Below are 27,217 nucleotides of genomic sequence, written 5' to 3'. Positions count from 1 at the left end.
GGTGAGAGCTTCAAAGTGACCGAGTTGCCTTTTAACTGCACCACCTCTTGATGTACAGTCCTAAGCATCAGGGACTCTGCTTTCTTCAGCAACGCCATTTGCTGAACAGCAGCGGGAATGGTACACTGAGCCATAATCTATGACTGCATAGGTTTCGAGTGATCTGTTATCATTGTAGAGCCGGACTTTCACCACCTTTAGCATCACACTGCCAGAGTGATTTGGGCGGTCCAGGTAGACTGTGGTCGGAGGTGTGCTGACCATCAGGAAGCTCTTATCGTCTTCTTCAGCGAGGTCATGATGGACAGTCAGGTGTTGCTCTTTGCAGACGTTGCACGGCTTCTTTAGGGTGCAGGAATCTGGCTGGTGTCCTCTCCCACACTGCCAGCACTGGTCTTTATCCTTGACCCACTGAGCTATTTGGTATTTGGAGAGGAGCTTAAACTCCTCACAATAACTGAGGTAGTGTTCTTGGTTCTTTCAAAAAGGGCAGTACGGTTTAGGCTTCTTTGCCCTTAGATGCCTTTCCTTCCTGTGGAGCTGAGGACTTCTTGGACTTTGTTGAAAATTCAAAGTTCAGTAGTCTGGTCTGTGTTGTAGAGGACGGTGGTAGACTCGTTCTTGTTGTGGGAAGACGGGCTCTGTTCTATAGCGCCCTTGTCCTCTTTCTGGTACAACTCAACGGCTTGACTGGCAATCCGCTTGTCCCGAGACTTGACTTGTAAACAGACAGTCAGGTCAGGTAGGCTGTAAGTTCTATCGACCCCTGTTTGTATCACAGGAGATTGGTGGCACCTTAATTGGGGAGGATGGGCACATGGTAATGGCTGGAGCGGAATTAGTGGAAAGGTATCAACAACATTCCATTTGCTCCATTCTGGCCATTATTATGAGTTGTCCACCCCTCAGCAGTCTCCACTGGTTTATAGAATGCCTTTGGTAATGCAATACTCCATAAAACCGTCTATGTAGGCTCTTGGCAGCTTGGTGAGTCGGCGATCCACATATGAGCCGCACATCAGCTCGAATCCGTTGGCATTCTAGTCTGAGTGTCTGGAGCATACTCATGAGAGAGCGAATTCATCAAATGCTGTAGCATCTCCCATCTTGATAGGTGGCGCATTCAGGATGGCTCCAAGCTCGCTCTGCACAACTGCCTTGGCTGTCCATACTTGTCCTGAAGTGCACACAGGGCAGTGGAGTAAGGATTTGAATCATTCATACATGAGTGGGACAGTTTGTAAGCACTTGGAAGCTTGAGGTGCTCCAGCAGAACTTGGTACTTGTAATGCTCTGTCAGATGAGGATGGGGGCCAAGCAGGCTGTCCACGCCCTCGGTAGGGCGAAGTCACTCTCACGACCGCTGCTCAAGTGTGGGAGCTTTGGCTTTGGGATCCCAAAGGAGGAGGCTGCAACTAGGTCCATTAGGTTTGGGCCTGGAGTCACAGGTGCTTAAGGCACCGCAGGTGTTGGCTGGCGGCATGGATTGGGCCTGTGTGGTGGCGCCGTCCCAAGACCGTTTGGAGGATAAGAGCAGACATGGTGCTGCCATGCTCAGCAGTTGATGCCAAGAGCTGAGCTGGCTGATTAGACAATAGAGGTGGATCAATCCAACGGTGTGGGCCTAGCAGCAACACCTGCATTGCTTGCTGTTTGGGGTTTTAGGCTGGGTTTCTGTACAGCACTTTGAGATATCAGCTGATGTACGAAGGGCTATATAAATACAATTGATTTGAGGAGGCATCGCTCTGGTTGACTAGACCATGGTTGTGGACACCTGGACCTGAGGTAAGTCCTTGGTTGGTGTCATGACATGGGATTATGCTGGAGGTTGCTCTGGTATGAGTGGGTGGATGGTCTGGGGCCATCCGGAGTGCCCTTCACATGATTTTTTTTAGGAGCTGAAGAAGCCGCGTCGCCGCCTTCAGCTTGTTCTGGGCCTGGCGAAGGAGTTGCTGCTCCCTCCATTGTCTTTCTCTACTCTTCAGCTGCATCTCCTGGTATCTCCTCTCCATGGTGAGTTTGAGTCTCTCCATCTCTTTTTCGGAATTAAATCGCACTGCCTCTCTCTCTTAAGCTAACTGGTGTCCCAGTTCTTCAAGTGCTGTCTTCTTAAGATGAACTTGAATATATGAGTGATCACTGTTGTCGCCATTACTGCTTTGTTTTTTTTGTGGTATCCAATTGTTGTAGTAGCTACTATCTTGTCTCATCGCTACAACTCCCGTACGGGCTCGGGAGAGACGAAGGTTGAAAGTCATGCGTCCTCCGATACACAACCCAACCAGCCGTACTGCTTTTTAACACAGCGCGCATCCAACACGGAAGCCAGCCGCACCAATGTGTCGGAGGGTACACCGTGCACCTGGCAACCTTGGTTAGCGCGCACTGCGCCCGGCCCGCCACAGGAGTCGCTGGTGCGCGATGAGACAAGGACATCCCTACCGACCAAGCCCTCCCTAACCCGGACGACGCTAGGCCAATTGTGCTTCGCCCCACGGACCTCCCGGTCGCGGCCGGTTACGACAGAGCCTGGGCGCGAACCCAGGGACTCTGATGGCACAGCTGGCGCTGCAGTACAGCGCCCTTAACCACTGCGCCACCCGGGAGGCCCCATTACTGCTTTGTTGACTGGGGGCTAGCGACCCCCTTCCTTGGAGGGGCTGGGATTGTAATGCTGTACCTTGTTGTGGCTGGCCTGGGCTCAACAGTTTGCTTTGTTGACTGGGGGCTAGCGACCCCCTTCCTTGGAGGGGCTGGGATTGTAATGCTGTACCTTGTTGTGGCTGGCCTGGGCTCAACAGTTTGCTTTGTTGACTGGGGGCTAGCGACCCCCTTCCTTGGAGGGGCTGGGATTGTAATGCTGTACCTTGTTGTGGCTGGCCTGGGCTCAACAGTTTGCTTTGTTGACTGGGGGCTAGCGACCCCCTTCCTTGGAGGGGCTGGGATTGTAATGCTGTACCTTGTTGTGGCTGGCCTGGGCTCAACAGTTTGCTTTGTTGACTGGGGGCTAGCGACCCCCTTCCTTGGAGGGGCTGGGATTGTAATGCTGTACCTTGTTGTGGCTGGCCTGGGCTCAACAGTTTGCTTTGTTGACTGGGGGCTAGCGACCCCCTTCCTTGGAGGGGCTGGGATTGTAATGCTGTACCTTGTTGTGGCTGGCCTGGGCTCAACAGTTTGCTTTGTTGACTGGGGGCTAGCGACCCCCTTCCTTGGAGGGGCTGGGATTGTAATGCTGTACCTTGTTGTGGCTGGCCTGGGCTCAACAGTTTGCTTTGTTGACTGGGGGCTAGCGACCCCTTCCTTGGAGGGCTGGGATTGTAATGCTGTACCTTGTTGTGGCTGGCCTGGGCTCAACAGTTTGCTTTGTTGACTGGGGGCTAGCGACCCCTTCCTTGGAGGGGCTGGGATTGTAATGCTGTACCTTGTTGTGGCTGGCCTGGGCTCAACAGTTTGCTTTGTTGACTGGGGGCTAGCGACCCCCTTCCTTGGAGGGGCTGGGATTGTAATGCTGTACCTTGTTGTGGCTGGCCTGGGCTCAACAGTTTGCTTTGTTGACTGGGGGCTAGCGACCCCCTTCCTTGGAGGGGCTGGGATTGTAATGCTGTACCTTGTTGTGGCTGGCCTGGGCTCAACAGTTTGCTTTGTTGACTGGGGGCTAGCGACCCCCTTCCTTGGAGGGGCTGGGATTGTAATGCTGTACCTTGTTGTGGCTGGCCTGGGCTCAACAGTTTGCTTTGTTGAGGTTGGTGATGATCCTCTTCATCAGAATCCTCCTTGAGGTCTTCTTCTTTGGGGGTGTGGCTTGCCTGAAGCTGTCCTGTGGGGGAGGGCTCACCAGTTAGAATACCCTCACCTCGGTGGGCATGCCCACTTGGAGTGGTTGTTCGAGTGTGTGGGTGGTTGACTGTTTAGGCTGCTGTATCTGCCGTCGTGGACGTTCATCTCCTCGGGGCTGGGTCCCTTGGGAGATCTGGGTGTCCTCAGTCTCGATGTCCATCATCCAGAGTCTTGTACTCTCTGTTTTGATAGGCCACTGGGAGTAAACAAATACCGGACTGCACTCTGGTCAAAGAGTGATTACAGACACAGAAACCAGTCTTGGAGTTTAATGATGAAACAGAGTATACATGTGGTATTTGGTCAAAAATGCACAAATATCCCTGCAAATAAAAAAGGGTCTGATCTCCACAAAAGCCAACCGGACTGAGAAATAAGGTTTTATACTAACAATTGGTTGCCATGGTGAATAATCAAATGATAATTGATAGGACACATGAAAGTTAACATCAAACTGTTGACTGGAGTCTAAATAAATATACTGGCAGATCAATAAATGTATTTTTATAATCGAACAGGCTTTTATACATAGATCGGCATCCCTTTACTTACTGTGATGTCTAGCTGAACTGCTTGCCTACTATTTTCTCTGTCAGTGATGACTTGAGTCTGTTGTCTGGCTTTAGGTGGGTCCTAATTTTGATCTGTTTTGTCTCCTCCCTCTCTTTCTCATTTACCTCCTTCCTCCTCTGTCACTGATGTTGGCCATGCTACCCGAAAATCAGGCAGCGGTTTGTTACTGTTATTCATCAGCTCCACTCATGCATGTCTATTTGTCTGTAGATTTCCCCATGGTTCTCGTTCCATCTGTGCTGTTGTGTGTTCTGGAAAATAATTCCTAAAAGTTCCTGTTGGTTTACATGTCTGGTCGTCTCCCAAGGAGGAATTAAGGCCTTCTCTCTGACATAATTTACCATAAGGATGTATTTACAATTAGCTTTAAAAAATAAATGAACACCATATCCTATTCATAAAGGAAATGTACCAGAGTTATGATTTCCAGCAAATTGGCATGCCTGGATGCCACAATTTCTCATTGGTGGACGATTCAGAGTTTTACTGTTCAGTGTTGCCCTCTTTACTCTTGCTCATGCCAGGATGTGGGGTTTGTTTTCATAACTTAGAAACTGGACAAGCACGTTGGTGAAGGTGATGGTGCACTGTTATTCTTGTAGCAGGGTGGGTTGGGGAAAGGGGTGAATATATTAACAGCTTGTGTGATTTTAACACTCAATGAGATGTGGATGCTGTTGGATGACCTGTTGTTTGTGTTCCATTTTCCAAAGTTCTAAGTTGGCTACATTTACGTTTAACTGAAGTCTGTGCCGTATGAGCATAAAGAACTGTGTTACTGTCCGTGATTTCCCTTTTTGTCTGTGGCAGATTGAGTTCCTGAACTCGGTTATCGTGGACCTGCAGAAGAAGAATGAAGACCTTAAGGGCAAGCTGGAGAAGATGGCGGAGGCTTCCCTTAATGGGAATAATGCAAGCGAGCTTGATAACTATGACGGGTCAGCCTTCTCCCATGCTTTTAAACACTGACCCTGAGTCAGACAAGTTCAAGCCCACACTAACCTCATACTTTTTAATTTGTTGTTAATTTCATTAAGTTAGCTCAGAGCATAAAGCAGTATTTCTATTTTAACAATTTATCATAGTCCTAGTTTGCCCATTTGTTTAGTCTTCTGTACATACTCACGCCCTGACCCTGTATGTTTCCCACCCCCTCCTCAGCGGTTTTAATGAAGGTCCCTCCAAAAAGAAGGTCCCACCAAGGCTCTTCTGTGACATCTGTGACTGCTTCGACCTCCATGATACAGAAGACTGTCCCACTCAGATGCAGATGCCGGACTCCCCACCCCACACCGCCTACCACGGCAGTAAGGATGAGGAGAGGGCTTATTGTGACATCTGTGAGGCCTTTGGCCACTGGACTGACTCCTGTAACGACGACCAGACCTTCTAATTTAAAGCCTTCGAGAACCATCTTTGGCACAATCTCAACTTTTGCACATAAACCAAATTCTGAGGTGTGCAAGTGCACATGGAGTTCTCTACTGTATGGGTGTGTGCATGTGTTTGTTTGTGCAGAAAGTATTTATTGCACAAGCCCCTAAGTGCTATAATTGGGAGGATATTGTCTCAAAACGATCAACTTAATTATCCGCACCCACACGTCATTGACTAGCAAAAGGGGCAGAAATGCTGACGTATTGTGATATAAGGTTTTCATTGGGAATTGTTTAAAAAATCCACTGTTTGTGTTGCGACCTTCTTCAGTGTGTGCAAAAGATGAGGCTATAGTTTATTTTTTTACACTTGGACATACTTTGTACTTAAAAAAAAAAAAAGTTGCCTTGTCAATCTGTCTGATAATTGTGTGGTGGAAAGGCATGGAGAGGGGCGTGGCTGGCGCCTGTTGCCTGGCAGGGTTGGAGCAGTGAAGCAACGGCGTTTGACTTTTAGTTTAAAAAAAAAAGACTACCTCGGCCGTGTGGGATGGTGGTCAAGGTTGAAGCCGCTAAACAAACCTAAAGCACTGCACACACTTTATTCCTCTCCTCTTTAAAATCCTTGGTTCCTTTTTAAATGGCCTTTACAAGAACAATGCATAATTAAATGATAATTTAAGGATAAAATATTGTAAACAGATGGTATGATACTCATGAATTTCTGTACCTAACTTTTTGAATGTTGAATATCTGTACAAAAATAAATTACATTTATGGATACATTTTAAGTTTGTTTCGTAACAGTTGCAGGAGCTCGTGAAATTACCCTTCAAACAAATTTTATATTACAGTATTTTTTTTAAAGTTCTCTCACCAAATATTTTCTGTACACAATTACTTCCTGAGTACTCTATACTAAGCAATACAGTTTCTTTGATTGTATGCCTTGGAAATGACCACTTGTACTGTAAGCACTTCATGGTTTCAGCTAGTGTTATGACATCACGTTTAAATATACATTACACAGATTACAGCTATGGTGCAGTTTTAATCACTGTTCCCTTTAAAAACAATTTATTAAGTAATATGTTTTTTTTGCCTCTGCAGTGTGTAATAATTTTACACCACAGCTCTCGACATCCCCCCCTTAGAACCTGTTTTGTTTCACATCATTACCTCTAAATCATTTGACCTGTTTTTAAAATGTACCATCAATACCGCTGGCTCTTTAACACTCTGTGCTGATCTGATGCCCACAAAGACATCATCAATTAGGAACAAATCAGCGCAGGACGCTGCCACTCCCAGGCTCATCACTGTCTGACGTGACATCCTTTAACGTTCCAGCAGATTGCTGGTGTGAACAAAAACGTCATCGTCCCCTTAGAACACATGGGCCCGCAGGCAGGAAATAAACCTCCTTCAGGGTCAGGTTGAAAAAAAAACTCCTCAAAATCCCACTGCAGGATGGATACAGGTTGAAAAGAAACTCCTCAAAATCCCACTGCAGGATGTCCCCAAACTGCCTGTTCTCATACGCCAGTAGCTGCTGCAGCGGGAATCCCTATATTCTGTCTGATGACTTGCCTACTAAGAACTTTTACCCTGAAAGTACACCCTCTTCCCACAAGTGCTCCATAGTGCAATCCTGCTGTCCAGAGATTATTCTCACAGGGTGTCGGAGACAGCAGGCGGGGGAATGTCTTGCAGTGTTTGTACATGAAGTTATGGTGTGGATGTGGGATAGAGGACGGAATGTTCTGCATGCTGTCATTCAGGGAGCACTCGAAAACATCCACAGTGGACTGTGGTGGTGTGGCAGAGGTGTGCCAGTCTGTGATTCATGCGCCACAGTCTGAGCACTCTATCTGGTGGTGGGACATTGAGGTCCATCATCATAAAGAGGAAGCCCATCAACAATCACAATGACAATGGACCATCTACTGCAGCTTTGGTTTCTGAAGAGGATCCTCGTTGTTCTGAAAAATAATTAGCACACCACTTTTTAGCAACAAGGAGACATAATTGTCACTAGTATATGAAGTAAGGCTACAAACGGCACAATTTATTTTGTCTCACTACCAAAAGTATGCAGGTCACACAATTGTTCCTCTGTTTGCCTGGTCCCAGATCTGTTCACGCTATCATGTCAACGCCTTGCCATACCAAACATGTTTGTGCCATCCATGTCACTCCTAGTTATACCAAACAGACTGGTGGTCCCCAGGCTACCTCTGGGGCTTTCTCCATTACAGAATAATACACATTTTTGGGACAATGTAGGCCCTAGGCCAGTGGCTTTCAAACCTCTCCTCAGGAGTCCTCAGACATTTCAGTTTTGTTGTAGCCCAGAACTAGCTCATCTGATTCACATACTCAAGGGCTTGATGATTACTTGACAAGTTGAATCAGGTGTGCTAGCTGTGGAATAGTTCAAATGCATGTAACGGCTGGGGGTCTCGAGGAGATGTTTGTAAACCCCTTCCCTATGCTTAACAACTAGGTGTCTAACCTGGCCGTAACTACATACAAGGACACTGAGTTTCGGACCTCAGTAATTGTTTCTCATCCGATTTAAAAAATAAATAAATAAATATATTATTTGTACTCAAAGAAAATCAATTATGGGTCAACATCTAAATTGGGCTCTCCAACCCTGTTCCTGGAGAGCTTCCTTCCTGTAGGTTTTCACTCCAACCCCAGATGTAACTAACCTGATTCAGCTAATCAACCAGCTAGTTATTAGAATCAGGTAGGCTTGATTAGGGTTGGAGTGAAAACCAACAGGACAGCAGCTCTCCAGGAACAGCCCTGGTCTAAATATTGCACCTGCCTCTTTGTGAAAGAGTGGAATCATGAACAGTGGTTTGTTCTTTATATTTGCCTGCGTCCCCGGATTTGCCTTTTTTAACATACTTTCACCACTCTCTCAAACGGCTAACCCAGCCCTGTCGCGGCACAGACAGAGGGCCTGAGAAGTGAAATGAACTACCCCAGCTCGCAGTCGGCTCAAGTAGGCAACTAGAGAGTCAAACACCGCTTACAGTGTGTTTGTGAGATGCCGGACAAAATACCATTTTAAAACCGTCCCACGTCTCTACAGACATCCCCAAAACAAACAAAAATGTAGGGCACCACTGGTAAATAGTCACTCATACACTTGCTCTTTCCATGACATAAACATACATATGCAAAAAATGGAGGTGGAAACACCTTTATAAGCAAATATTGATATACAGTGGATTCGGGAAATATTCAGACCCCTGAACTTTTTTCCACATTTTGTTACATTACAGACTTATTCTAAAATTGATCAAACATATTTTTTTCCTCATCAATCTACACACAATACCCCATAACGACAAAGTGAAAACAGGTTGCAAATTTATTAAAAATAAAGCGGATATCTTATTTCCTTAAGTATTCAGACCCTTTACTGTGACACTCAATCGTTTCTACAACTTGAATTGAGTCCACCTGTGGTAAATTCAATTGATAGGACATGATTGGACATGATTCAGAAAGGTACACACCTGTCTGTATAAGGTCCCACAGTTGACAGCAAAAATCAAGCAATGAGGTCGAAGGAATTGTTTGTAGAGCTCCGAGACAGGATTGTGTCGAGGCACAGATCTGGTGATAGGTACAAAAAAGTCTGCAAACATTGAAGTTCTCCAAGAACACAGTGGCCTCCATCATTCTTAAATGGAAGAAGTTTGGAACCACCAAGACTCTTCCTAGAGCTGGCCGCCTGGCTAAACTGAGCAATCAGGGGAGAACGGCCTTGGTCAGGGAGGTGACCAAGAACCCGATGGTCACTCTGACAGAGCTCGAGAGTTCCTCTGTGGAGATGGGAGAAACTTCCAGAAGGACAATCATCTCTGCAGCACTCCACCAATCAGGCCTTTATGGTAGAGTGGCCAGACGGAAGTCACTCCTCCGTAAAAGGCACAAGACAGCCCGTTTGGAGTTTGCCAAAAGGCACCTAAAGACTCTTAGACCATGAGAAGATTCTCTGGTCTGATGAAACCAAGATTTAACTATTTGTCCTGAATGCCAAGCGTCACGTCTGGAGGAAACCTGGCACCATCCCTAGGATGAAGCATGGTGGTGGCAGCTTCAGGCTATGGGGATTTATTTTCAGAGGAAGGGACTGGGAGACTAGTCAGAATCAAGGGAAATATGAACAAAGCAAAGTACAGAGAGATCCTTGATGAAAACCTGCTCCAGAGCGCTCAGGACCTCACACTGGGGTGAAGTTTCCCCTACCAACAGGGGGAAGCCTAAGCACACAACCAAGACAATGCAGTGGGAGCCCCGAGACAAGTCTCTGAATAACTTTGAGTTGCTTAGCCAGAGCCCAGACTTGAACCTGATCAAACATCTCTGGAGAAACGTATGGTCTGATTTATGGTCAAATGCATTCACTTTAAATGCAGATTGGTCTGGATTAGTGTGCTTGTATAACTACACCTTGCTGCTTTCTGCTCTGAGAAACCAAAATTTTTGCAAGCTCATTAGTGCTGTTGCAATGAGTCACTTATTTACATACATTTTATGGCGTCATTTCAGTAATGTAGTTATATTTACTTCATCATTATCAGCAGTAGGTTACGCTGATATATAGCTATGCTTCTATCATGCACCATGCACTTGACATAGACTGACAGGGAGGGACTACCTATCTTGCATTCTAGTAGTATTATTGTAGTGACAGCCTAGTGACGATCTATTCTATCATATGCTATTGTATTGTATGCTATTGTAGTGATCACTTCATCCTAGTCATGTTTTAGCTCTTATTAATTATTCTGCTTGCATTTTATATTCAGGTCTTACATACTAATTATTAATGTGTTTCATGCTGCAATTGTTGTGCTATGGTGAATGCTCACACATTCAGGTGTTAGCTGACATCTTTGCTTCATTATCTGCACACAGTTTTGCACTATGGCATGGCTGTCGATGTGGTTTTATGGGAGCTTGTGTATGTTATTCATCACCTTGCCGATGCAAAGCTAATGCTAATTCCTGCATCAGCTGTTATGTTCTGTATCTTCTGCACATAGTCGTTATGGCATGACGGCATTGTTACTGCCAAGAGTATGGTGAGGTCGTGGTGACATAGAGGCAAACACAAGCCACCCCTTCCACAGCATCTGCTGGAGCATCGCAGTACGATTTATTTTACCCTGGATGTTTCGTCGTTTCTTACCCAGATGCAATGAGGCATTACATGATCACCTAGTTTACATTCATGATGATGTCCTGCTTTAGTGTCGGTGTGTCTTGGCATTTTATTGAGTATTTATTGTGATGTATTATTGGCTGGTGCAATCAAAGATAAAGATAAGTGTTTCCAATGGCATCATCGGTGTCACTGGTGTAGAGAAGAGTAGGCAGGAGGCAGTCATAGGTGTAGAGAAGAATAGGCAGGAGGCAGTCACAGGTGTAGAGAAGAATAGGCAGGAGGCAGTCACAGGTGTAGAGAAGAATAGGCAGGAGGCAGTCACAGGTGTAGAGAAGAATAGGCAGGAGGCAGTCACAGGTGTAGAGAAGAATAGGCAGGAGGCAGTCACAGGTGTAATAGGCAGGAGGCAGTCACAGGTGTAGAGAAGAATAGGCAGGAGGCAGTCACAGGTGTAGAGAAGAATAGGCAGGAGGCAGTCACAGGTGTAGAGAAGAATAGGCAGGAGGCAGTCACAGGTGTAGAGAAGAATAGGCAGGAGGCAGTCACAGGTGTAGAACTACTGAGTTGATTTAAGCACCATAGATCAAGGCAGTCACAGGTGTAGAGAAGAATAGGCAGGAGGCAGTCACAGGTGTAGAACTACTGAGTTGATTTAAGCACCATAGATCAAAGCGGGACGAAACCCAAACGCTGTTCTGCACAAAATACATCTTCATAAACAAAAAGGCAAAGGGCAAACCCAACGTGCAAAATATAAAGTACTCGGGAAATAGTAGGAGATTCCTCTCAGGAAAACAAGTAACAATTGCAATGACCGACAAAGACCAGTGGCAGAGGGAATATACAGTTGAAGTCGGAAGTTTACATACACTTTAGCCAAATACATTTAAACTCAGTTTTTCACAATTCCTGACATTTGATCCCAGTAAAAATTCCCTGTCTTGGGTCAGTTAGGATCCCCACTTAATTTTAAGAATGTGAAATGTCAGAATAATGGTAGAGAGAATGATTTATTTCAGCTTTTATTTCTTTAATCACATTCCCAGTGGGTCTGAAGTTTACATACACTCAATAAAAATTTGGTAGCATTGCCTTTAAATTGTTTAACTTGGGTCAAACAAGCTTCCCACAATAGGTTGGGTGAATTTAGGCCCATTCCTCCTGACAGAGCTGGTGTAACTGAGTCAGGTTTGTAGGGCTCCTTGCTCTCGCACACTTTTTCAGTTCTGCCCACAAATGTTCTATGGGATTGAGGTCAGGGCATTGTGATGGCCACTCCAATACCTTGACTTTGTTGTCCTTTGTTGCCATTTTTCCGCAACTTTGGAGGTATGCTTGGGGTCATTGTCCATTTGGAAGACACATTTGCAACCAAGCTTTAACTTCCTGAATGATGTCTTGAGATGTTGCTTCAATATATCCACACAATTTTCCTCCCTCACAATGCCATCTATTTTGTGAAGTGCACCAGTCCCTCCTGCAGCAAAGCACCCCCACAACATGATGCTGCCACCGCTGTGCTTCATGGTTGGGATGGTGTTCTTTGGCTTGCAAGCCTCCCCCTTTTTCCTCCTAACATAATGATGGCCAAACAGTTCTATTTTTGTTTCATCAGACCAGAGGCCTTTTCTCCAAAAAGTCCCCATGTGCAGTTGCAAACTGTAGTCTGGCTTTTTATGGTGGTTTTGGAGCAGTGGCTTCTTCCTTGCTGAGCGGCCTTTCAGGTTATGTCGATATATGTGGATACAGATACTTTTTTTTTATCTATGTGGATATAGATACTTTTGTACCTGTTTCCTCCAGCATCTTCACAAGGTCCTTTGCTGTTGTTCTGGGATTGATTTGCACTTGTCCCACCAAAGTATGTTCATCTCTAGGAGACCGAACGAGTCTCCTTCCTGAGCGGTATGACGTCTGCGTGGTCCCATGGTGTTAATACTTGCGTACAATTGTTTGTATAGATGAACATGGTACATTCAGGCATTTGTAAATTGCTCCCAAGGATGAACCAGACTCATGGAGGCCTACAATTTATTTTCTTGTCTGATTTCTTTTGATTTTCCCATGATGTCAAGTAGAGGCACTGTTTGAAGGTACGCCTTGAAATACATCCACAGGTACATCTCAAATTGACTCAAATTATGTCAATTAACCTATCAGAAGCTTCTAAAGCCATGACATTTTCTGGAATTTTCCAAGCTTTTTAAAGGCAAACAATTCACTGGAATTGTGATACAGTGAATTATAAGTGAAATAATCTTTGTTGGAAAAATTACTTGTGTCGTGCACAACAACCAGGATGGTTTCCCTCCGAGGGGGGGGAAGGTCTGTGACAAAGTCCATGGAGAGATGGGACCAGGGTCATTGTGGGACCGGCAGCGGGTGGAGTTTGCCATAGGGGAGGTGTCTAGGTGTCTTGCTCTGTGCAAAGGTGGAGCAGAAAGATACGTAAACCAAGATGTCCCCGGCCAAGTTGGGCCACCAGTACTTGGCGGAGAGACAGTCGATAGTACGGGCTATACCCGGATGCCCCGACACTGGTGCTGTGTGTCCCCAGGTGAGGAGACGATCCCGCACATCAGAGGGCACATATATATGCCCCTCAGGACAGTGGGCAGGTGAGGGCTTCTGTCGCAGGGCTCGACGGATGTCCGTGTCCACATTCCACACGACACGAGCCACAATGCGGGACAAGGGAATAATGGGTATCACTTTCTCCCTCCGATCGTCTGTGTCATGCACCCGGGACAACGCATCGGCCTTAACGTTCTTTGATCCCGGCCAGTAGGAGAGGGTAAAGTCAAACCTGGCGAAGAATAGGGCCCACCTGGCCTGACGCGGGTTCAGCCTCTTCGCTGCTCAAATGTACTCCAAGTTCCTGTGGTCCGTCCAGACAAGGAATGCGTGTTTAGCACCCTCCAGCCAGTGTTTCAGCACCTTCTTGACAGCCAACAACTCATGATCCCCCACGTCGTAATTCCGCTCTGCTGGAGACAGCTTCTGTGAGTAGAAGGCGCATGGATGGAGTTTAGGCGGCAATCCAGTGCGTTGGGAGAGAACAGTCCGTACTCCAACCTCAGAGGCATCCACCTCCAAGATGGCGCCGAAGAGGATGGCTGATGTTTTACATACTCACCACCAACTGGAATAAGCTTTTTCCTTTAAAGAGTCAGATGGGAAGGATATACTGCTCTCCTGGGAACAGGCCCAGATCCCCGTCATTTGCGTGAAGAAAAGACAGAGGAAAAGAGGACGCAGATCGGGCTGCCTTCTAAGAATCCGTAGGGGAGCGAGTAAACTTTTATTGCCTTCCGATCTACTTGCTAACATGCAATCATTGGAAAATAAAATTGATGACCTACGATTACCCTACCAACGGGACATTAAGAACTGTAATATCTTATGTTTCACCGAATATCTTATGTTTCACCGACGACATGTGCACCGGCAGAACAATGATGCTACGTCTGGAAACAACTGGTGCGCAATGTCTAATATTAAAGAACTCTCTAGGTATTGCTCGCCTGAGGTAGAGTACCTTATGATAAGCTGAAGACCACACTATCTACCAAGAGAGTTCTCATCTATATTATTCGTAGCCGTCTATTTACCAGCACAGACCGATGCTGGCACTAAAACCGCACTCAACCAACTCTATAAGTGTCATGTTCTGACCTTAGTTCTTTTGTTATGTCTTTGTTTTAGTATGGTCAAGGCGTGAGTTGGGTGGGTTGTCTATGTTCGTTTTTCTATGTTGTGTTTTCAGTTTGGCCTGGTATGGTTCTCAATCAGAGGCAGGTGTCGTTAGTCGTCTCTGATTGAGAATCATACTTAGGTAGCCCTCAGAAAAAAAAGACCTCAGAATTTTTTTTTAGACCTCCACAAGTCTGGTTCATCCTTGGGAGCAATTTACAAATGTCTGAACGTACCATGTTCATCTGTACAAACAATAGTACGCAAGTATAAACACCATGGGACCACGCAGACGTCATACCGCTCAGGAAGGAGACGCGTTCTGTCTCCTAGAGATTAATGTACTTTAGTGCGAAAAGTGCAAATCAATCCCAGAACAACAGCAAAGGACCTTGAGAAGATGCTGGAGGAAACAGGTACAAAAGTATCTATATCCACAGTAAAACGAGTCCTATATCGACATAACCTGAAAGGCCGCTCAGCAAGGAAGAAGCCACTGCTCCAAAACCACTGTAAAAAAGACTACAGTTTGCAACTGCACATGGGGACAAAGATGGTACTTCTTGGAGAAATGTCCTCTGGTCTGATGAAACAAAAATAGAACTGTTTGGCCATAATGACCATCGTTATGTTTGGAGGAAAAAGGGGGCGGCTTGCAAGCCGAAGAACACCATCCCAACCGTGAAGCACAGTAGTGGCAGCATCATGTTGTGGGGGTGCTTTGCTGCAGGAGGGACTGGTGTAAGTCGCTCTGTATAAGAGCGTCTGCTAAATGACTTAAATGTAATGTAAAATGGTGCACTTCACAAAATAGATGGCATTGTGAGGAAGGAAAATGATGTGGCTATATTGAAGCAACATCTCAAGACATCAGTCGGGAAGTTAAAACTTGGTCGCAAATGGGTCTTCCAAATGGACAATGACCCCAAGCATACTTCCAAAGTTGTGGAAAAATGGCCTAAAGACAACAAAGCCAAGGTATTGGAGTGGTCATCACAAAGCCCTGACCTCAATCCTATAGAAAATGTGTGGGCAGAACTGAAAAAGCGTGTGTGAGCAAGGAGGCCTACAAACCTGACTCAGTTACACCAGCTCTGTCTGTTATGGTGCTTCTACACCTGCATTGCTTGCTGTTTGGGGTTTTAGGCTGGGTTTCTGTACAGCACTTTGAGATATCAGCTGATGTACGAAGGGCTATATAAATAAATTTGATTTGATTTGATTGAGGGCTAGGCATACCCCAACAACAGAATGGTGTGTAATGTTATGGAACTGAGAGGCATGATTGAGGGCTAGGCATACCCCAACAACAGAATGGTGTGTAATGTTATGGAACTGAGAGGCATGATTGAGGGCTAGGCATACCCCAACAACAGAATGGTGTGTAATGTTATGGAACTGAGAGGCATGATTGAGGGCTAGGCATACCCCAACAACAGAATGGTGTGGGCGTATACCGGGCATAAAACATTTAGAGTAGACTGATTGGCCAGCTCATCCTAAAATAGCACATTTTTGAAACCGTCTGTTTGAGATACACGTTTGAGGTGGGGTTTTTGAAGGGTTTGTTCTCCAATATATGCTTTGACCACATACAAGTATAGGATTAGTCGACATTATTTGGGTATGAGTTAACAGAATATGAACTTTTAAGTGAGATTTTCACTGTACAGTTAGTTACAGACAATTCTTGGATTAAAAGTATCATTGTTATCAGTTGATAGTCATAGAAGAATATTAGCCATCATTGGAAATCTTTTCAAAATAAATGGTTAAATGTAAATGTGGTGTTATACCTGATACAAATCCGTTAACATGGAATAAAAGTACTATTCAGAAAAAAATGTCAAGGTCTTGAACATGAGAGAAACTGTCAAAGAGCAGAAAACTGTACCGTTGTCATACTTCCTAGACTTGTAACATATGCACTCGGGAATGCAAGAAAGGAGGATATTGATGTGACCTAAACACAGTACAAAAACACAGAAACCATGCTGGGGGAAAAAATGTCTTTACTTTGTAGACCAAGAAAGAGAATATTCACAACACTTACTTTATCTCAGGGGGAACAAACATAGAAAGACTTCCCAAAAAGTAATCTCATAAATGAAATCTCCCCTTAAACAAAATAGTTAATCCTTGTTTTATAACTTAAACCAGGTCATGATTCTTGACAAAAGAATATTGGAAACTTTCCCCACCACATAGTAAATGCTTGGCAAACACATTTTTAATGACATCCATCTGCTCTTGTTCTTTTGGAGTCTTTGCATAGTTCCAATTCCCTTTGAATGGAACAGAAATAAAACCTTTGATCTGAACGACACTAGATTAATGTTAGTTGTGATTAGCCCACAGAAATGCTGTCTCATGTGGCCAATACTGTACATGGGGCTCAGAATCAGTAACAATAATACAGTCCCCAGTCATAGGATAAAGGGTACTCCACTCGTAGAGTAGCAAAGAGTGCAAACATTTAGGTGATCACAGTTATTGAGATGTATTAAAGACTCTCATAAAGCCCATATAGCCTCTAAAAAAATAACATACATTCAGGAAATACAAAACCAAGTGCTAAATGTGATATAACGCCAAGCAAATTCCGTTGTGCATCAAAATAATAAATACAACAAAAAACAAATACTAAATATCACTCTGCAACAGTCAGGAGTTACAATAATAAAGTATATTAATGTATTTGCTGTTCTGAGGTGCATTGCTAATAAAGGAGTAGTTTCTCTAAATGCCTCCCACAATGTACCAATGTAGGTCAGGGTTTCTGAGACTAATAAAGGAGAGACGTGAAATTAAAGTTTCTACTTTTGCAATATAACCTATAATGTTTAACTGTATCTTAGACAAATACGATCTGAACTATGAGAAGAGCTATGTATCTTTGACAGGCTAGCATAACGCTGTCATAAGCATACCTTAGACATAAGGATGGCTCGAATATAAGAAACAAAAAAAGAACATCATACATATGCTATGTATGTAACCTGTATGCTTACAGTCTGGCTGATGCATTCTTCATCATAAAATATCCTGATTGTGTTTGTTTGTTTGGTTATAGGGAGCAGCATAAAAAGCTCACCAGCGCATCCCTGAGAGAACAAGAAGAAAAAAGCAACATTCACCACATAATGTTTGAATGCTCCTATAGCACAATGTTTGTTTAAAAGACAATGAAATGGTAGGCTGCAGCGTGTAAGGTTAAATGTGCTCAAAGTGCTTCACACCTGTCCATGGCCTTGTCCAGGAACCACCCAGGGTCCATTAGTAAAGACTGAATTTTCCTTGAGTGAAAAGTGAACCTTTTTCCATGGATAGACTTTGGCTTAACATCACTGAGGATATTAAAGACTTCTGGTATTATTTGAACAGTCCAACCCCCCAAGAAAAGGGTAGAATACCCAGAACGTCTGGCAACAAAAAACTGGGACACCCTCACCCTTCACGGAAGACAACTGTGCATGAGTTTGAGACCCCACTAGATGCAAAGGCACACGAGCCGAATTATGATGAAGAAACAGTAGTAAGTAGTTACTGAAGGCTTTCCGAGTACTCAAAGCATACTACCAATCAGTGCTAAGCCTTTTTATAGCCTTTTTGATAACACTCAATGTATCCACACTCACCGTCATACAACAGAGAAAACAACAACAGAACCAACAGAATCTCAGGACGCTACAACTCATTCAAGAGATATTTCCCTTTTATGACAAATCATAATCCGTTTTCTTTGTTTCATACCTTAAAATAACAATAAGAGCTCAATAAAAACAAAAATACCAAATAAAACGAGCAAGCAGGGTAAAACACCTCTGGTTCAACACCATGTTATTTACCTGCCAAAGTACAGTGCCTTCAGAAAGTATTCATACTTACTCCATTTTTCTTTGGTGTGTTACAGCCTGAATTCAAAATGGATTAAATCTTTTTTTTTCTCATCCATCTACACACAATACCCCATAATGACAAAGTGAAAACATGTTTTTAGAAATGTTTGCAAATGTATTGAAAATAAAATATGTAAATGAGATATTTCTGTAAGTATTCACACCCGAGTCAAAACTTTGTAGAAGGACCTTTGGCAGCAATTATAGTTGCGCGTCTTTCAGGGTAAATCTCTGAGCTTTCCACACCTGGTTTGTGCAACATTTGATTCAAAATTCTTCAAGCTCTGTCAATTTGGTTGTGGATCATTGCTAGACAACCATTTTCAGATCTTTCCATAGATTTCAAGTAGATTTAAGTCAAAACTGTAACTCTGCCTCTCAGAAACATTCACCGTCTTCTTGGTAAGCAACTCCAGTGTAGATTTGGTCTTGTGTTTTAGGTTATTGTCCTGCTGAAAGGTAAATTCATCTCCCAGTGTCTGTTGGAAAGCAGACGGAACCAGGTTTTCCTCTAGGATTTTGCCTGTGCTTAGCTACATTCCGTTTATTTTTTAACCCGAAAAACTCCCCAGTCCTTAACGATTACAAGCATAATGTTGGATTCTAGTTTGAAATATACTTATTAATGTTACCATACTAGAACTTATTGATTACTTTACATGTATAAGGAATGCATACGTTTGGGTCTATAGAGAGTGTAAGAACTAGGTGTATGGAAAGTTACTGAGTGAGGAAGGGGGAGTGCAGAAAGTTTACATTCTCAAAAAGATTGTTAAATCTCATGGCTCCTATAGAGAGCAGCAAACTGCAACAGTCTGGTTTCAGTCACTGATAAGGTAGGACAGCCGTGGAGTAGGGAGGAGTGAGGAATTTGTCCCGAGGTCGGGTCAGATGAAGTGACAAGGAACAGTCATGTTACAAACATTATACTTCCATGCCCATGAAGGTTCTAGCAGGAGGCGGGGCCATGACCACACCAGTGAGAGGAACCAATTAAGTCCGGACTTGCAAAAGAGATGTATTGGCTGTTTAGATGTGCAAGGAGTTGACTCAGCCTAGTAGAAGGGTATAAATATATGTGCTTGTGTAAACACGTCCTTTGCCTTTGCAGTTGTTTCACCCAGTGGGGGAATAACTTGGTTTGAGCTTTTCCTAGTCGTCCGTTTAAGTTTTTACTCTTTGTTCAGAACCTAACAATACCCATAACATGATGCAGCCACTATGCTTGCAAATATAGAGAGAGTGATACTCTGTAATGTGTTGAATTGGATTTCCCCCAAACATAACACATTGTATTCAGGACAAAAAGTGAATTGCTTTGCATAATTTTTTTTACAGTATTACTTTAGTGCCGTGTTGCAAACAGAATGCCTGTTTTGGAGAAGAAAATACAATTCTGTACAGGCTTCCTTCTTTTCGCTCTAATTACGTTAGTATTGTGGAGTAACTACAATGTTGTTGATCCATCCTCAGTTCTCTCCTATCCCAGCCATTAAAAACTCTGTAACCATGAGAGCTTGGTTTCGTTCCTCTCCGGCTACTGAATTAGGAAGAACGCCTATTATTATTATTATTTTTTACAAATCTACCAATAGGTGCCCTCCTTTGCAAGCCATTGGAAAACCTCCCTGATCTTTCTGGTTGAATCTGTGTTTGAAATTCACTGTTTGATTGAGGGACCATACAGATAATTGTATGTGTGGGGTACAGAGATGAGTTAGTCCTGTTAAACACTATTATTGCACACAGAGTGAGTTATGTGCAAATATTTACTCCTGAATATATTTAGACTTGCCATAACAAAAGGATTGAATACTTATTGACTGTAGACATTTTAGCTTTTCATTTTGAATTAATTTGTAATTTATTTTTTTATTTTTTTTATATATATATACTTTGACATTATGGGGTACTGTGCGTAGGGGTACTGTGCGTAGGCCAGTGACAAAAAAAAATACATTTAATCCATTTTAAATTCAGGCTATAACACAACAAAATGTGGAAAAAGTCAAGGGGTGTGAATACTTTCTGAAGGCACTGCAAGCCTTAAAACTAATTGGGAGTTCCACCATCAACAGTGTGGCGAGTTACATTAACAAAGAGCAATGTTATTGCTGGGTTCATAATATGCTGCAAATGTTGTTCTGTGTGTGGTGTGTATTGATCATCCAAAGTAATGCACCGAGCTTGGGTTGTTGACCGCAAAGCCCAGGCGATGTGTAGGAATGAGAGGTCAGTAAGCTGGATGAGGTCACGTATACAAAGACCACAAACTTCATGTCCTGTTCTAAATGGTAATGGATAGGGTGGAAGACAGAGTAACTTCTTTGGTTTACCTTTACGGCAAACTAGTGCTGGTACTTTTCCATTCTGTAGTTTCAAGGTCTTTTTCAATCTGGAGAGGTTAGAGTACTTTGTGGTAGAGACCCTCTGTGGAGTGCTGTACTAGAGGGTACTATGACCATGCACTCTATCTGAATCACTCTTCCCCTCCCCTGGAGGTGCGGCTAGGAGTCTGCAAAGTGACTGTGGGTGTTGGTGACAGCCTGGGTGGCTTCCTCAGGCAGAAGGGTGGGGTCAGTAAGGATGGATGTGCTCGTGCTGAACTGTCGGAGAGTGCTCAGTACCACTGGACAACAGAAAGACCAATCAGCTATACATTCATCACAGTTGACATTTTGTGTGACAAGTTACACAAAACAAGTTACAAAAAAATATATATTTTTATTCCTCCATAAAATAATTTATGAAACAGCAGACAAAGACAAAGAGGAGCTAGCATGCCTCTCAGTAAGGCTTCAGATTGTGCATCTGACTCTTCATAATCCTACTTCCAAAAGCATGCTAATCAGACGGTAGTAATATATAGTCGCTAGTAAAAGTCTATGACCCAGGGAATCGATAGAACATCACTAAGAGATGCACAAAAACAATGTACCATTAAAAATGGGTGAATCTTCACTTTAACACTTGGTGGAAGCACCCTTGGCAGCCATTACAGCTTTGAATAAGTCACCAACAAGTCTTAAGGAAACAAATATCCATTGTTTTTGTAAAAATTGCTCAAGCTCAGTAAAATTGTTTGGGAATCATTGATGGTTAGAAAAATTCAAACCTTGGCTCTGATTTTCACACAAATTTAAGTCAGGACTGAGACTGGACCATTCAGGAACAATTAACACCTCTTGGAAAGCCAATTCTGGTTTTTCTTTGGCATTACTTTTGTGTAATTGTCCTGCTGGACAATACAACTGTATCCCAGGGTTAGGTATTCAGAAGACTGTGGCAGGGTTTCTCTAACTTTTTACCTGGGCTTTGCTCCTTTCATATTTATTTTGATCCTGACAAACTCCCCAGTCCCTGCCGGTGAGAAGCATTCTCATAACATGATGCTGCCACCACAATACTTAAATACCTTATCCTAGGTTATGGTTTTATTTTTCAGCGGGACAATTACACAAATGTAATGCCAAAGACACACGATGATGGCTTTCCAATAGGTGTTGAGTGTTCCTGAATGGTCCAGTTTCAGTTCTAACTTAAATTTGTTTGAAAATCAGAGACAAGGTTTGAATATTGCTGTCCATCAATGATTCCTAACCAAATTTACTGAGCGAGATCTAATTGAATCTATTTTTAGATATAATTTTAAGGCAGCAAAATGTGCAAAGGGGTGTGTAGACTTTCACTAGGCACTGTAACCTAGTGAACTGAACTGTATCCAGTGATGATAATCTCTGACGTCAACATCCCTCCCTCTTAGATTGAGTGTGTAAGAGACACAGGTTGAACAAGAGACTGAAGGAGAATGTGTTCTTTCTTGTAAATAAGTGACAGGGAAAATATTGTGTGTGAGATCATGTCACATCAAGAGGTAAATCTTTCCTTACAAAAGAAAAATGGGGGTGAAATGGACTATTAGACATTCTAAAAAAATAAGTATATCACACATACTGTACCATCTAACACCTACAGACAACTAGTCATTCAAGTCAAAATCATAGTGAAATGCTGTAATGCAGTGCTATTCAAACTTTTTCAGGCAGTCTTTTTGTCGAGCAAAACTTTCTGAGGAAAGTAATACACAGAGCACAACAAACTTCGTTGAAATACGTCAAGTGTCCTTATAGGTATATTTGGCGTGGAAAATGTGAATCTGTACAGCCTATTACCTGTTTACGAGTCTTTTATTAAATAATGTGAAACAATGTGTCTGTTTGCTGCTTTTCATTAAATCATGCATAGCTGTTCTTTATATGGCCTAAAATGTTGTTCATATGGGCAGAAAATAATCTATAGGCTATAGCATACTGAATTTTTATCAGTTATTAAAATAAAACATTTAATGCAGAAAGGTGGATCTGGTAAAAGGCTGACATTTGGATGTTTCAGTTAAAACAGACTGTCACATGACTATAGAAATGGAAACATTACGATTTTAGAGACACAAAGTAACAATAACCTATGATTAAAGGGTTAGGCTATACCGTCATCATCATTATTCACATCATTCCAATTCAATCAAGTCACAATTATCGGCTTTGGTATTGACATCAATGAGCAGACTTTCCGATTATGAAATTAGGACCGAAGAAATCCACTGTTTATATAAAAAGTCTGCCTTTTCCCCTACATTTTAACAGTCTAAATAAGTCAACGTAACATAAGACATCACAAAATCCATTTGGCCTACGTCGTTTTATGTAGTCTCACTATGATGCGGAAAATGTAGGCTATTTCAAAATAATTGAATACCACATTGAGTTGACTGTATAGGCTATTATAGTAAAGATCTATCCGAGGTTCAACTTTAAGACAAGGGCATTTTTTAAAACTATTTTGATACTCACCATGTCTTGATAATGTGAATGAAATCCATTTTAGTTTTGAAATCAGTATTTGTCCATATCACCCATTGTTCCCATTTTCAATAAAGAAATATGCATGACAGACTCACAAGACTATAACATTGGAATGTTGTAAAGTGCTGCCCTACCCTGGCTGCCGAGGTCACAGGTGAAGCCACTGAATAGAATTCATTAAAAGGAAAATAAGCGTTTTGCTTTTGAACCCATTTTAAACATGCTATAGGCCTACATTTTTAGCCTGTATAGTTTGGACTATCCTTTCCGTAAAGTATGAGACTTCCATTTTTTTCCTTCTTTTTTTTAACCTTGCATGCAATCACAACAGCTGTTCACATAACTGTCAAAATTCTGATTCAGCTGATTGTTGAAACAGGGTTCAAGTTGAATGTCTAATTTCACATATAAATGCTTATAATCTGGAAGATGGCACCGAAGAGGATGGCTGACGTTTTACATGCCAGTAACCAATTGTGCTATTTTGTTCGTTTTTTTTGCGCTGTTTGTAACTTATTATTTAACTTATTTTGTACATAATGTTGCTGCTACCGTCTCTTATGACCGAAAATAACTTCCGGACATCAGAACAGGGATTACTGACCACGAACTGAAAGAAGCTTTTTCCTTTAACAAGTCAGACAAGAAAGATATACTGCTCGCCTGGGAACAGGCCCAGAACCCCGTCATTTGCGTGAAGAAAAGACGGAGGAAAAGAGGACGCAGATCGGGGTGCATTTTGAGAATCTGTAGGTGAGCGAGTAAACTCCCACTTCCATCAATTCTACTTGCTGACATGCAATCACTGGAAAATAAAATTGATGACCTACGATTATGATTATCCTACCAACGGGACATTAAGAACTGTAATATCTTATGTTTCACCGAGTCGTGGCTGAACGACGACACGGAAAAGTGATTTCTGTAGGAATTTTCAACGCACCGGCAGAACAGAGAAGCTACGGCTGGTAAGACGAGGGGTGGGGGTGTGTGTCTTTTGTCAATAACAGCTGGTGCGCGATGTCTAACATTAAAGAAGTCTCAAGGTATTGCTCACCTGAGGTAGAGTACCATATCATAAGCTGTAGACCCCACTATCTACCAAGAGAGTTCTCATCTAAATTATTCGAAGCCGAAGACCGATGCTGGCACTAAGACCGCACTCAACCAACTCTATAAGGCCATAAGCAAACAAGAAAATGCTCACCCAGAAGCGGCGCGCCTAGTGGCCGGGGACTTTAATGCACTGTAAGTGCATCAACAACGTTGTCTCAACAGTGACCGCACATACAGTTGAAGTCGGAAGTTCACGTACACATAGGTTGGAGTCATTAAAACTAGTTTTTCAATCACTCCACAAATTTCTTGTTAACAAAATATAGTTTTGGCAAGTCGGTTAGGACATCTACTTCGTGCATGACATAAGTCATTTTTCCAACAATTGTTTACAGACAGATTATTTCACTTATAATTCACCGTATCACAATTCCAGTGGGCCAGAAGTTTAAATACACTAAGTTGACTGTGCCTTTAAACAGCTTGGAAAATTCCAGAAAATGATGTCATGGCTTTAGAAGCTTCTGATAGGCTATTTGACATAATTTGAGTCAATTGGACGTGTACCTGTGGATGTATTTCAAGGTCTACCTTCAAACTCAGTGCCTCTTTGCTTGACATCATGGGAAAATCAAAAGAAATCAGTCAAGACCTCAAAATTATTTTTTTAGACCTCCACAAGTCTGGTTCATCCTTGGGAGCAATTTCCAAACGCCTGAAGGTACCACGTTCATCTGTACAAACAATTGTACGCAAGTATAAAAACCATGGGACCACGCAGCCATCATACAGCTCAGGAATGAGACGCGTTCTGTCTCCTAGAAATGAACGTACTTTGGTGCGAAAAGTGTAAATCAATCCCAGAATAAAAGCAGGACCTTGTGAAGATCCTGGAGGAAACCGACATAAAAGTATCTATATCCACAGTAAAACGAGTCCTAGACCACCATAACCTGAAAGGCTGCTCAGCAAGGAAGAAGCAACTGCTCCAAAACCGCCATAAAAAAGTCAGACTACAGTTTGCAACTGCACATAGGGACAAAGATCGTACTTTTTGGAGAAATGTCCTCTGGTCTGATGAAACAAAAATAGAACTGTTTGGCCATAATGACCATCGTTTTGTTAGGAGGAAAAAGGGGGAGGCTTGCAAGCCGAAGAACACCATCCCAACCGTGAAGCACAGTAGTGGCAGCATCATGTTGTGGGGGTGCTTTGCTGCAGGAGGGAATGGTGCACTTCACAAAATAGATGGCATCATAAGGATGGACAATTAGGTGGATATATTGATGCAACATCAAGACATCAGTCAGGAAGTTCAAGCTTGGTCGCAAATGGGTCTTCCAAATGGGCAATGACCCCAAGCATACGTCCAAAGTTGTGGCAAAATGGCCTAAGGACAACAGAGTCAAGGTATTGGAGTGGCCATCACAAAGCCCTGAACTCATTCCTATAAGGAATTTGTGGGCAGAACTGAAAAGGTGTGTGCGAACAAGGAGGCCTACAAACCTGACTCAGTTACACCAGCTCTGTCAGGAGGAATGGGCCAAAATTCACCCAACTTATTGTGGGAAGCTTGTGGAAGGCTACCCGAAATGATGGACCCAAGTTAAACAATTCAAAGGCAACGCTACCAAATACTAATTGAGTGTATGTAAACTTCTGACCCACTGGGAATGTGATGGAAGAAATAAAAGCTGAAATAAATCATTCTCTCCTATTATTCTGACATTTCACATTCTTAAAATAAAGTGGTGATCCTAAACTGACCTAAAACAGGGATTTTTTACACAGATTAAATGTCAGGAATTTTGAAGGTGTATGTAAACTTCCGACTTCAACAGTAGATATCCCAACCAGAAGTCATGGATTACAGGCAACATCCGCATCGAGCTAAAGGCTAGAGCTGCCGCTTTCAAGGAGCGGGACACTAATCCGGATGCCAATTGATAATCCCGCTATGCCCTGTGGCAGGGCTTGAAAACTATTACTGACTACAAAGGGAAACGCAGACGCGAGCTGTCCAGTGACCGGAGCCTACCAGACGAGCTAAATGCCTTTTATGCTCGCTTCGAGGCAAGAAACACTGAAGCATGCACGAGAGCACCAGCTGTTCTGGATGACTGTGTGATAACGCTCTCGGTAGCCGATATGAGCAAGACTTTTAAACAGGTCAACATTCACAGAGTGCAGGACCAGATGGATTTACTAGGACGTGTACTCAAAGCATGCGCGGACCACCTGGCAAGTGTCTTCACTGACATTTTCAACCTCTCCCTGACATTTTCTCCTCTCCCTGACTGAGTCTGCAATACCTACATGTTTCAAGCAGACCACCATAGTCCCTGGACAAAAGGAACACCTACGTGAGAATGCTGTTCATTGACTACAGCTCAGCGTTCAACATTATAGTGCCCACGAAGCTCATAACTAAGCTAAGGACCCTGGGAATTAACACCTTCCTCTGCAACTGGATCCTGGACTTCCTGACGGGCCACCGGATAGGCAACAACACATCTGCCACGCTGATCCTCAACACCCTCGGGGGTGTGTACTTAGTCCCCTTCTGTACTCCCTGTTCATCCAAACACGACTCCAACACTGACGACACAACAGTGTCCTGATCACCGACAATGATGAGACAGCGTTTAGGGAGGAGGTCAAAGAACTGACAGTGTGGTGTCAGGACCACAACCTCTCCCTCAATGTGAGCAAGACAAAGGAGCT

At 43.3% G+C, this 27,217-nt stretch overlaps 2 protein-coding genes and 1 pseudogene across 9 annotated transcripts in view; 1 reads left to right on the top strand and 2 right to left on the bottom strand.

Moving 5' to 3' along the window:
• The window catches only part of LOC115111626 (CAP-Gly domain-containing linker protein 1-like), a 51,207-nt gene extending 44,633 nt beyond the window's left edge, over positions 1-6,574 (top strand). For 6 of the 7 annotated variants that reach the window (XM_065011568.1, XM_065011569.1, XM_065011570.1 and 3 more), the window contains 2 exons: positions 5,224-5,351; positions 5,575-6,574. In XM_065011568.1, the coding sequence (XP_064867640.1) occupies positions 5,224-5,351; positions 5,575-5,806 (360 nt within the window). In that variant the 3' untranslated portion in view covers positions 5,807-6,574. Of the gene's footprint in view, positions 1-4,565; positions 5,175-5,223; positions 5,352-5,574 lie in introns of those variants that run through there. The other variant, XM_065011571.1, reaches the window with a different exon arrangement.
• On the bottom strand, positions 6,312-10,881 carry LOC135565111 (N-acetyllactosaminide beta-1,3-N-acetylglucosaminyltransferase 4-like; annotated as a pseudogene).
• Positions 10,882-16,671: 5,790 nt separating this feature from the next.
• Positions 16,672-27,217, bottom strand: part of LOC115111624 (MLX-interacting protein-like) — a 43,501-nt gene continuing 32,955 nt past the window's right edge. For both annotated transcript variants that reach the window (XM_029637874.2, XM_029637875.2), the window contains exon 17: positions 16,672-21,204. In XM_029637874.2, coding sequence (XP_029493734.2) covers positions 21,083-21,204 — 122 coding nt within the window. In that variant the 3' untranslated portion in view covers positions 16,672-21,082. The remainder of the gene's footprint in view (positions 21,205-27,217) is intronic.

The sequence above is a fragment of the Oncorhynchus nerka genome, linkage group LG27, assembly GCF_034236695.1.
Source record: "Oncorhynchus nerka isolate Pitt River linkage group LG27, Oner_Uvic_2.0, whole genome shotgun sequence".
Classification (NCBI taxonomy): Eukaryota; Metazoa; Chordata; class Actinopteri; order Salmoniformes; family Salmonidae; genus Oncorhynchus; species Oncorhynchus nerka.
The sequence above is the reverse complement of the archived record's forward strand: the minus strand, read 5'-3'. Positions and strand labels throughout refer to the sequence as shown.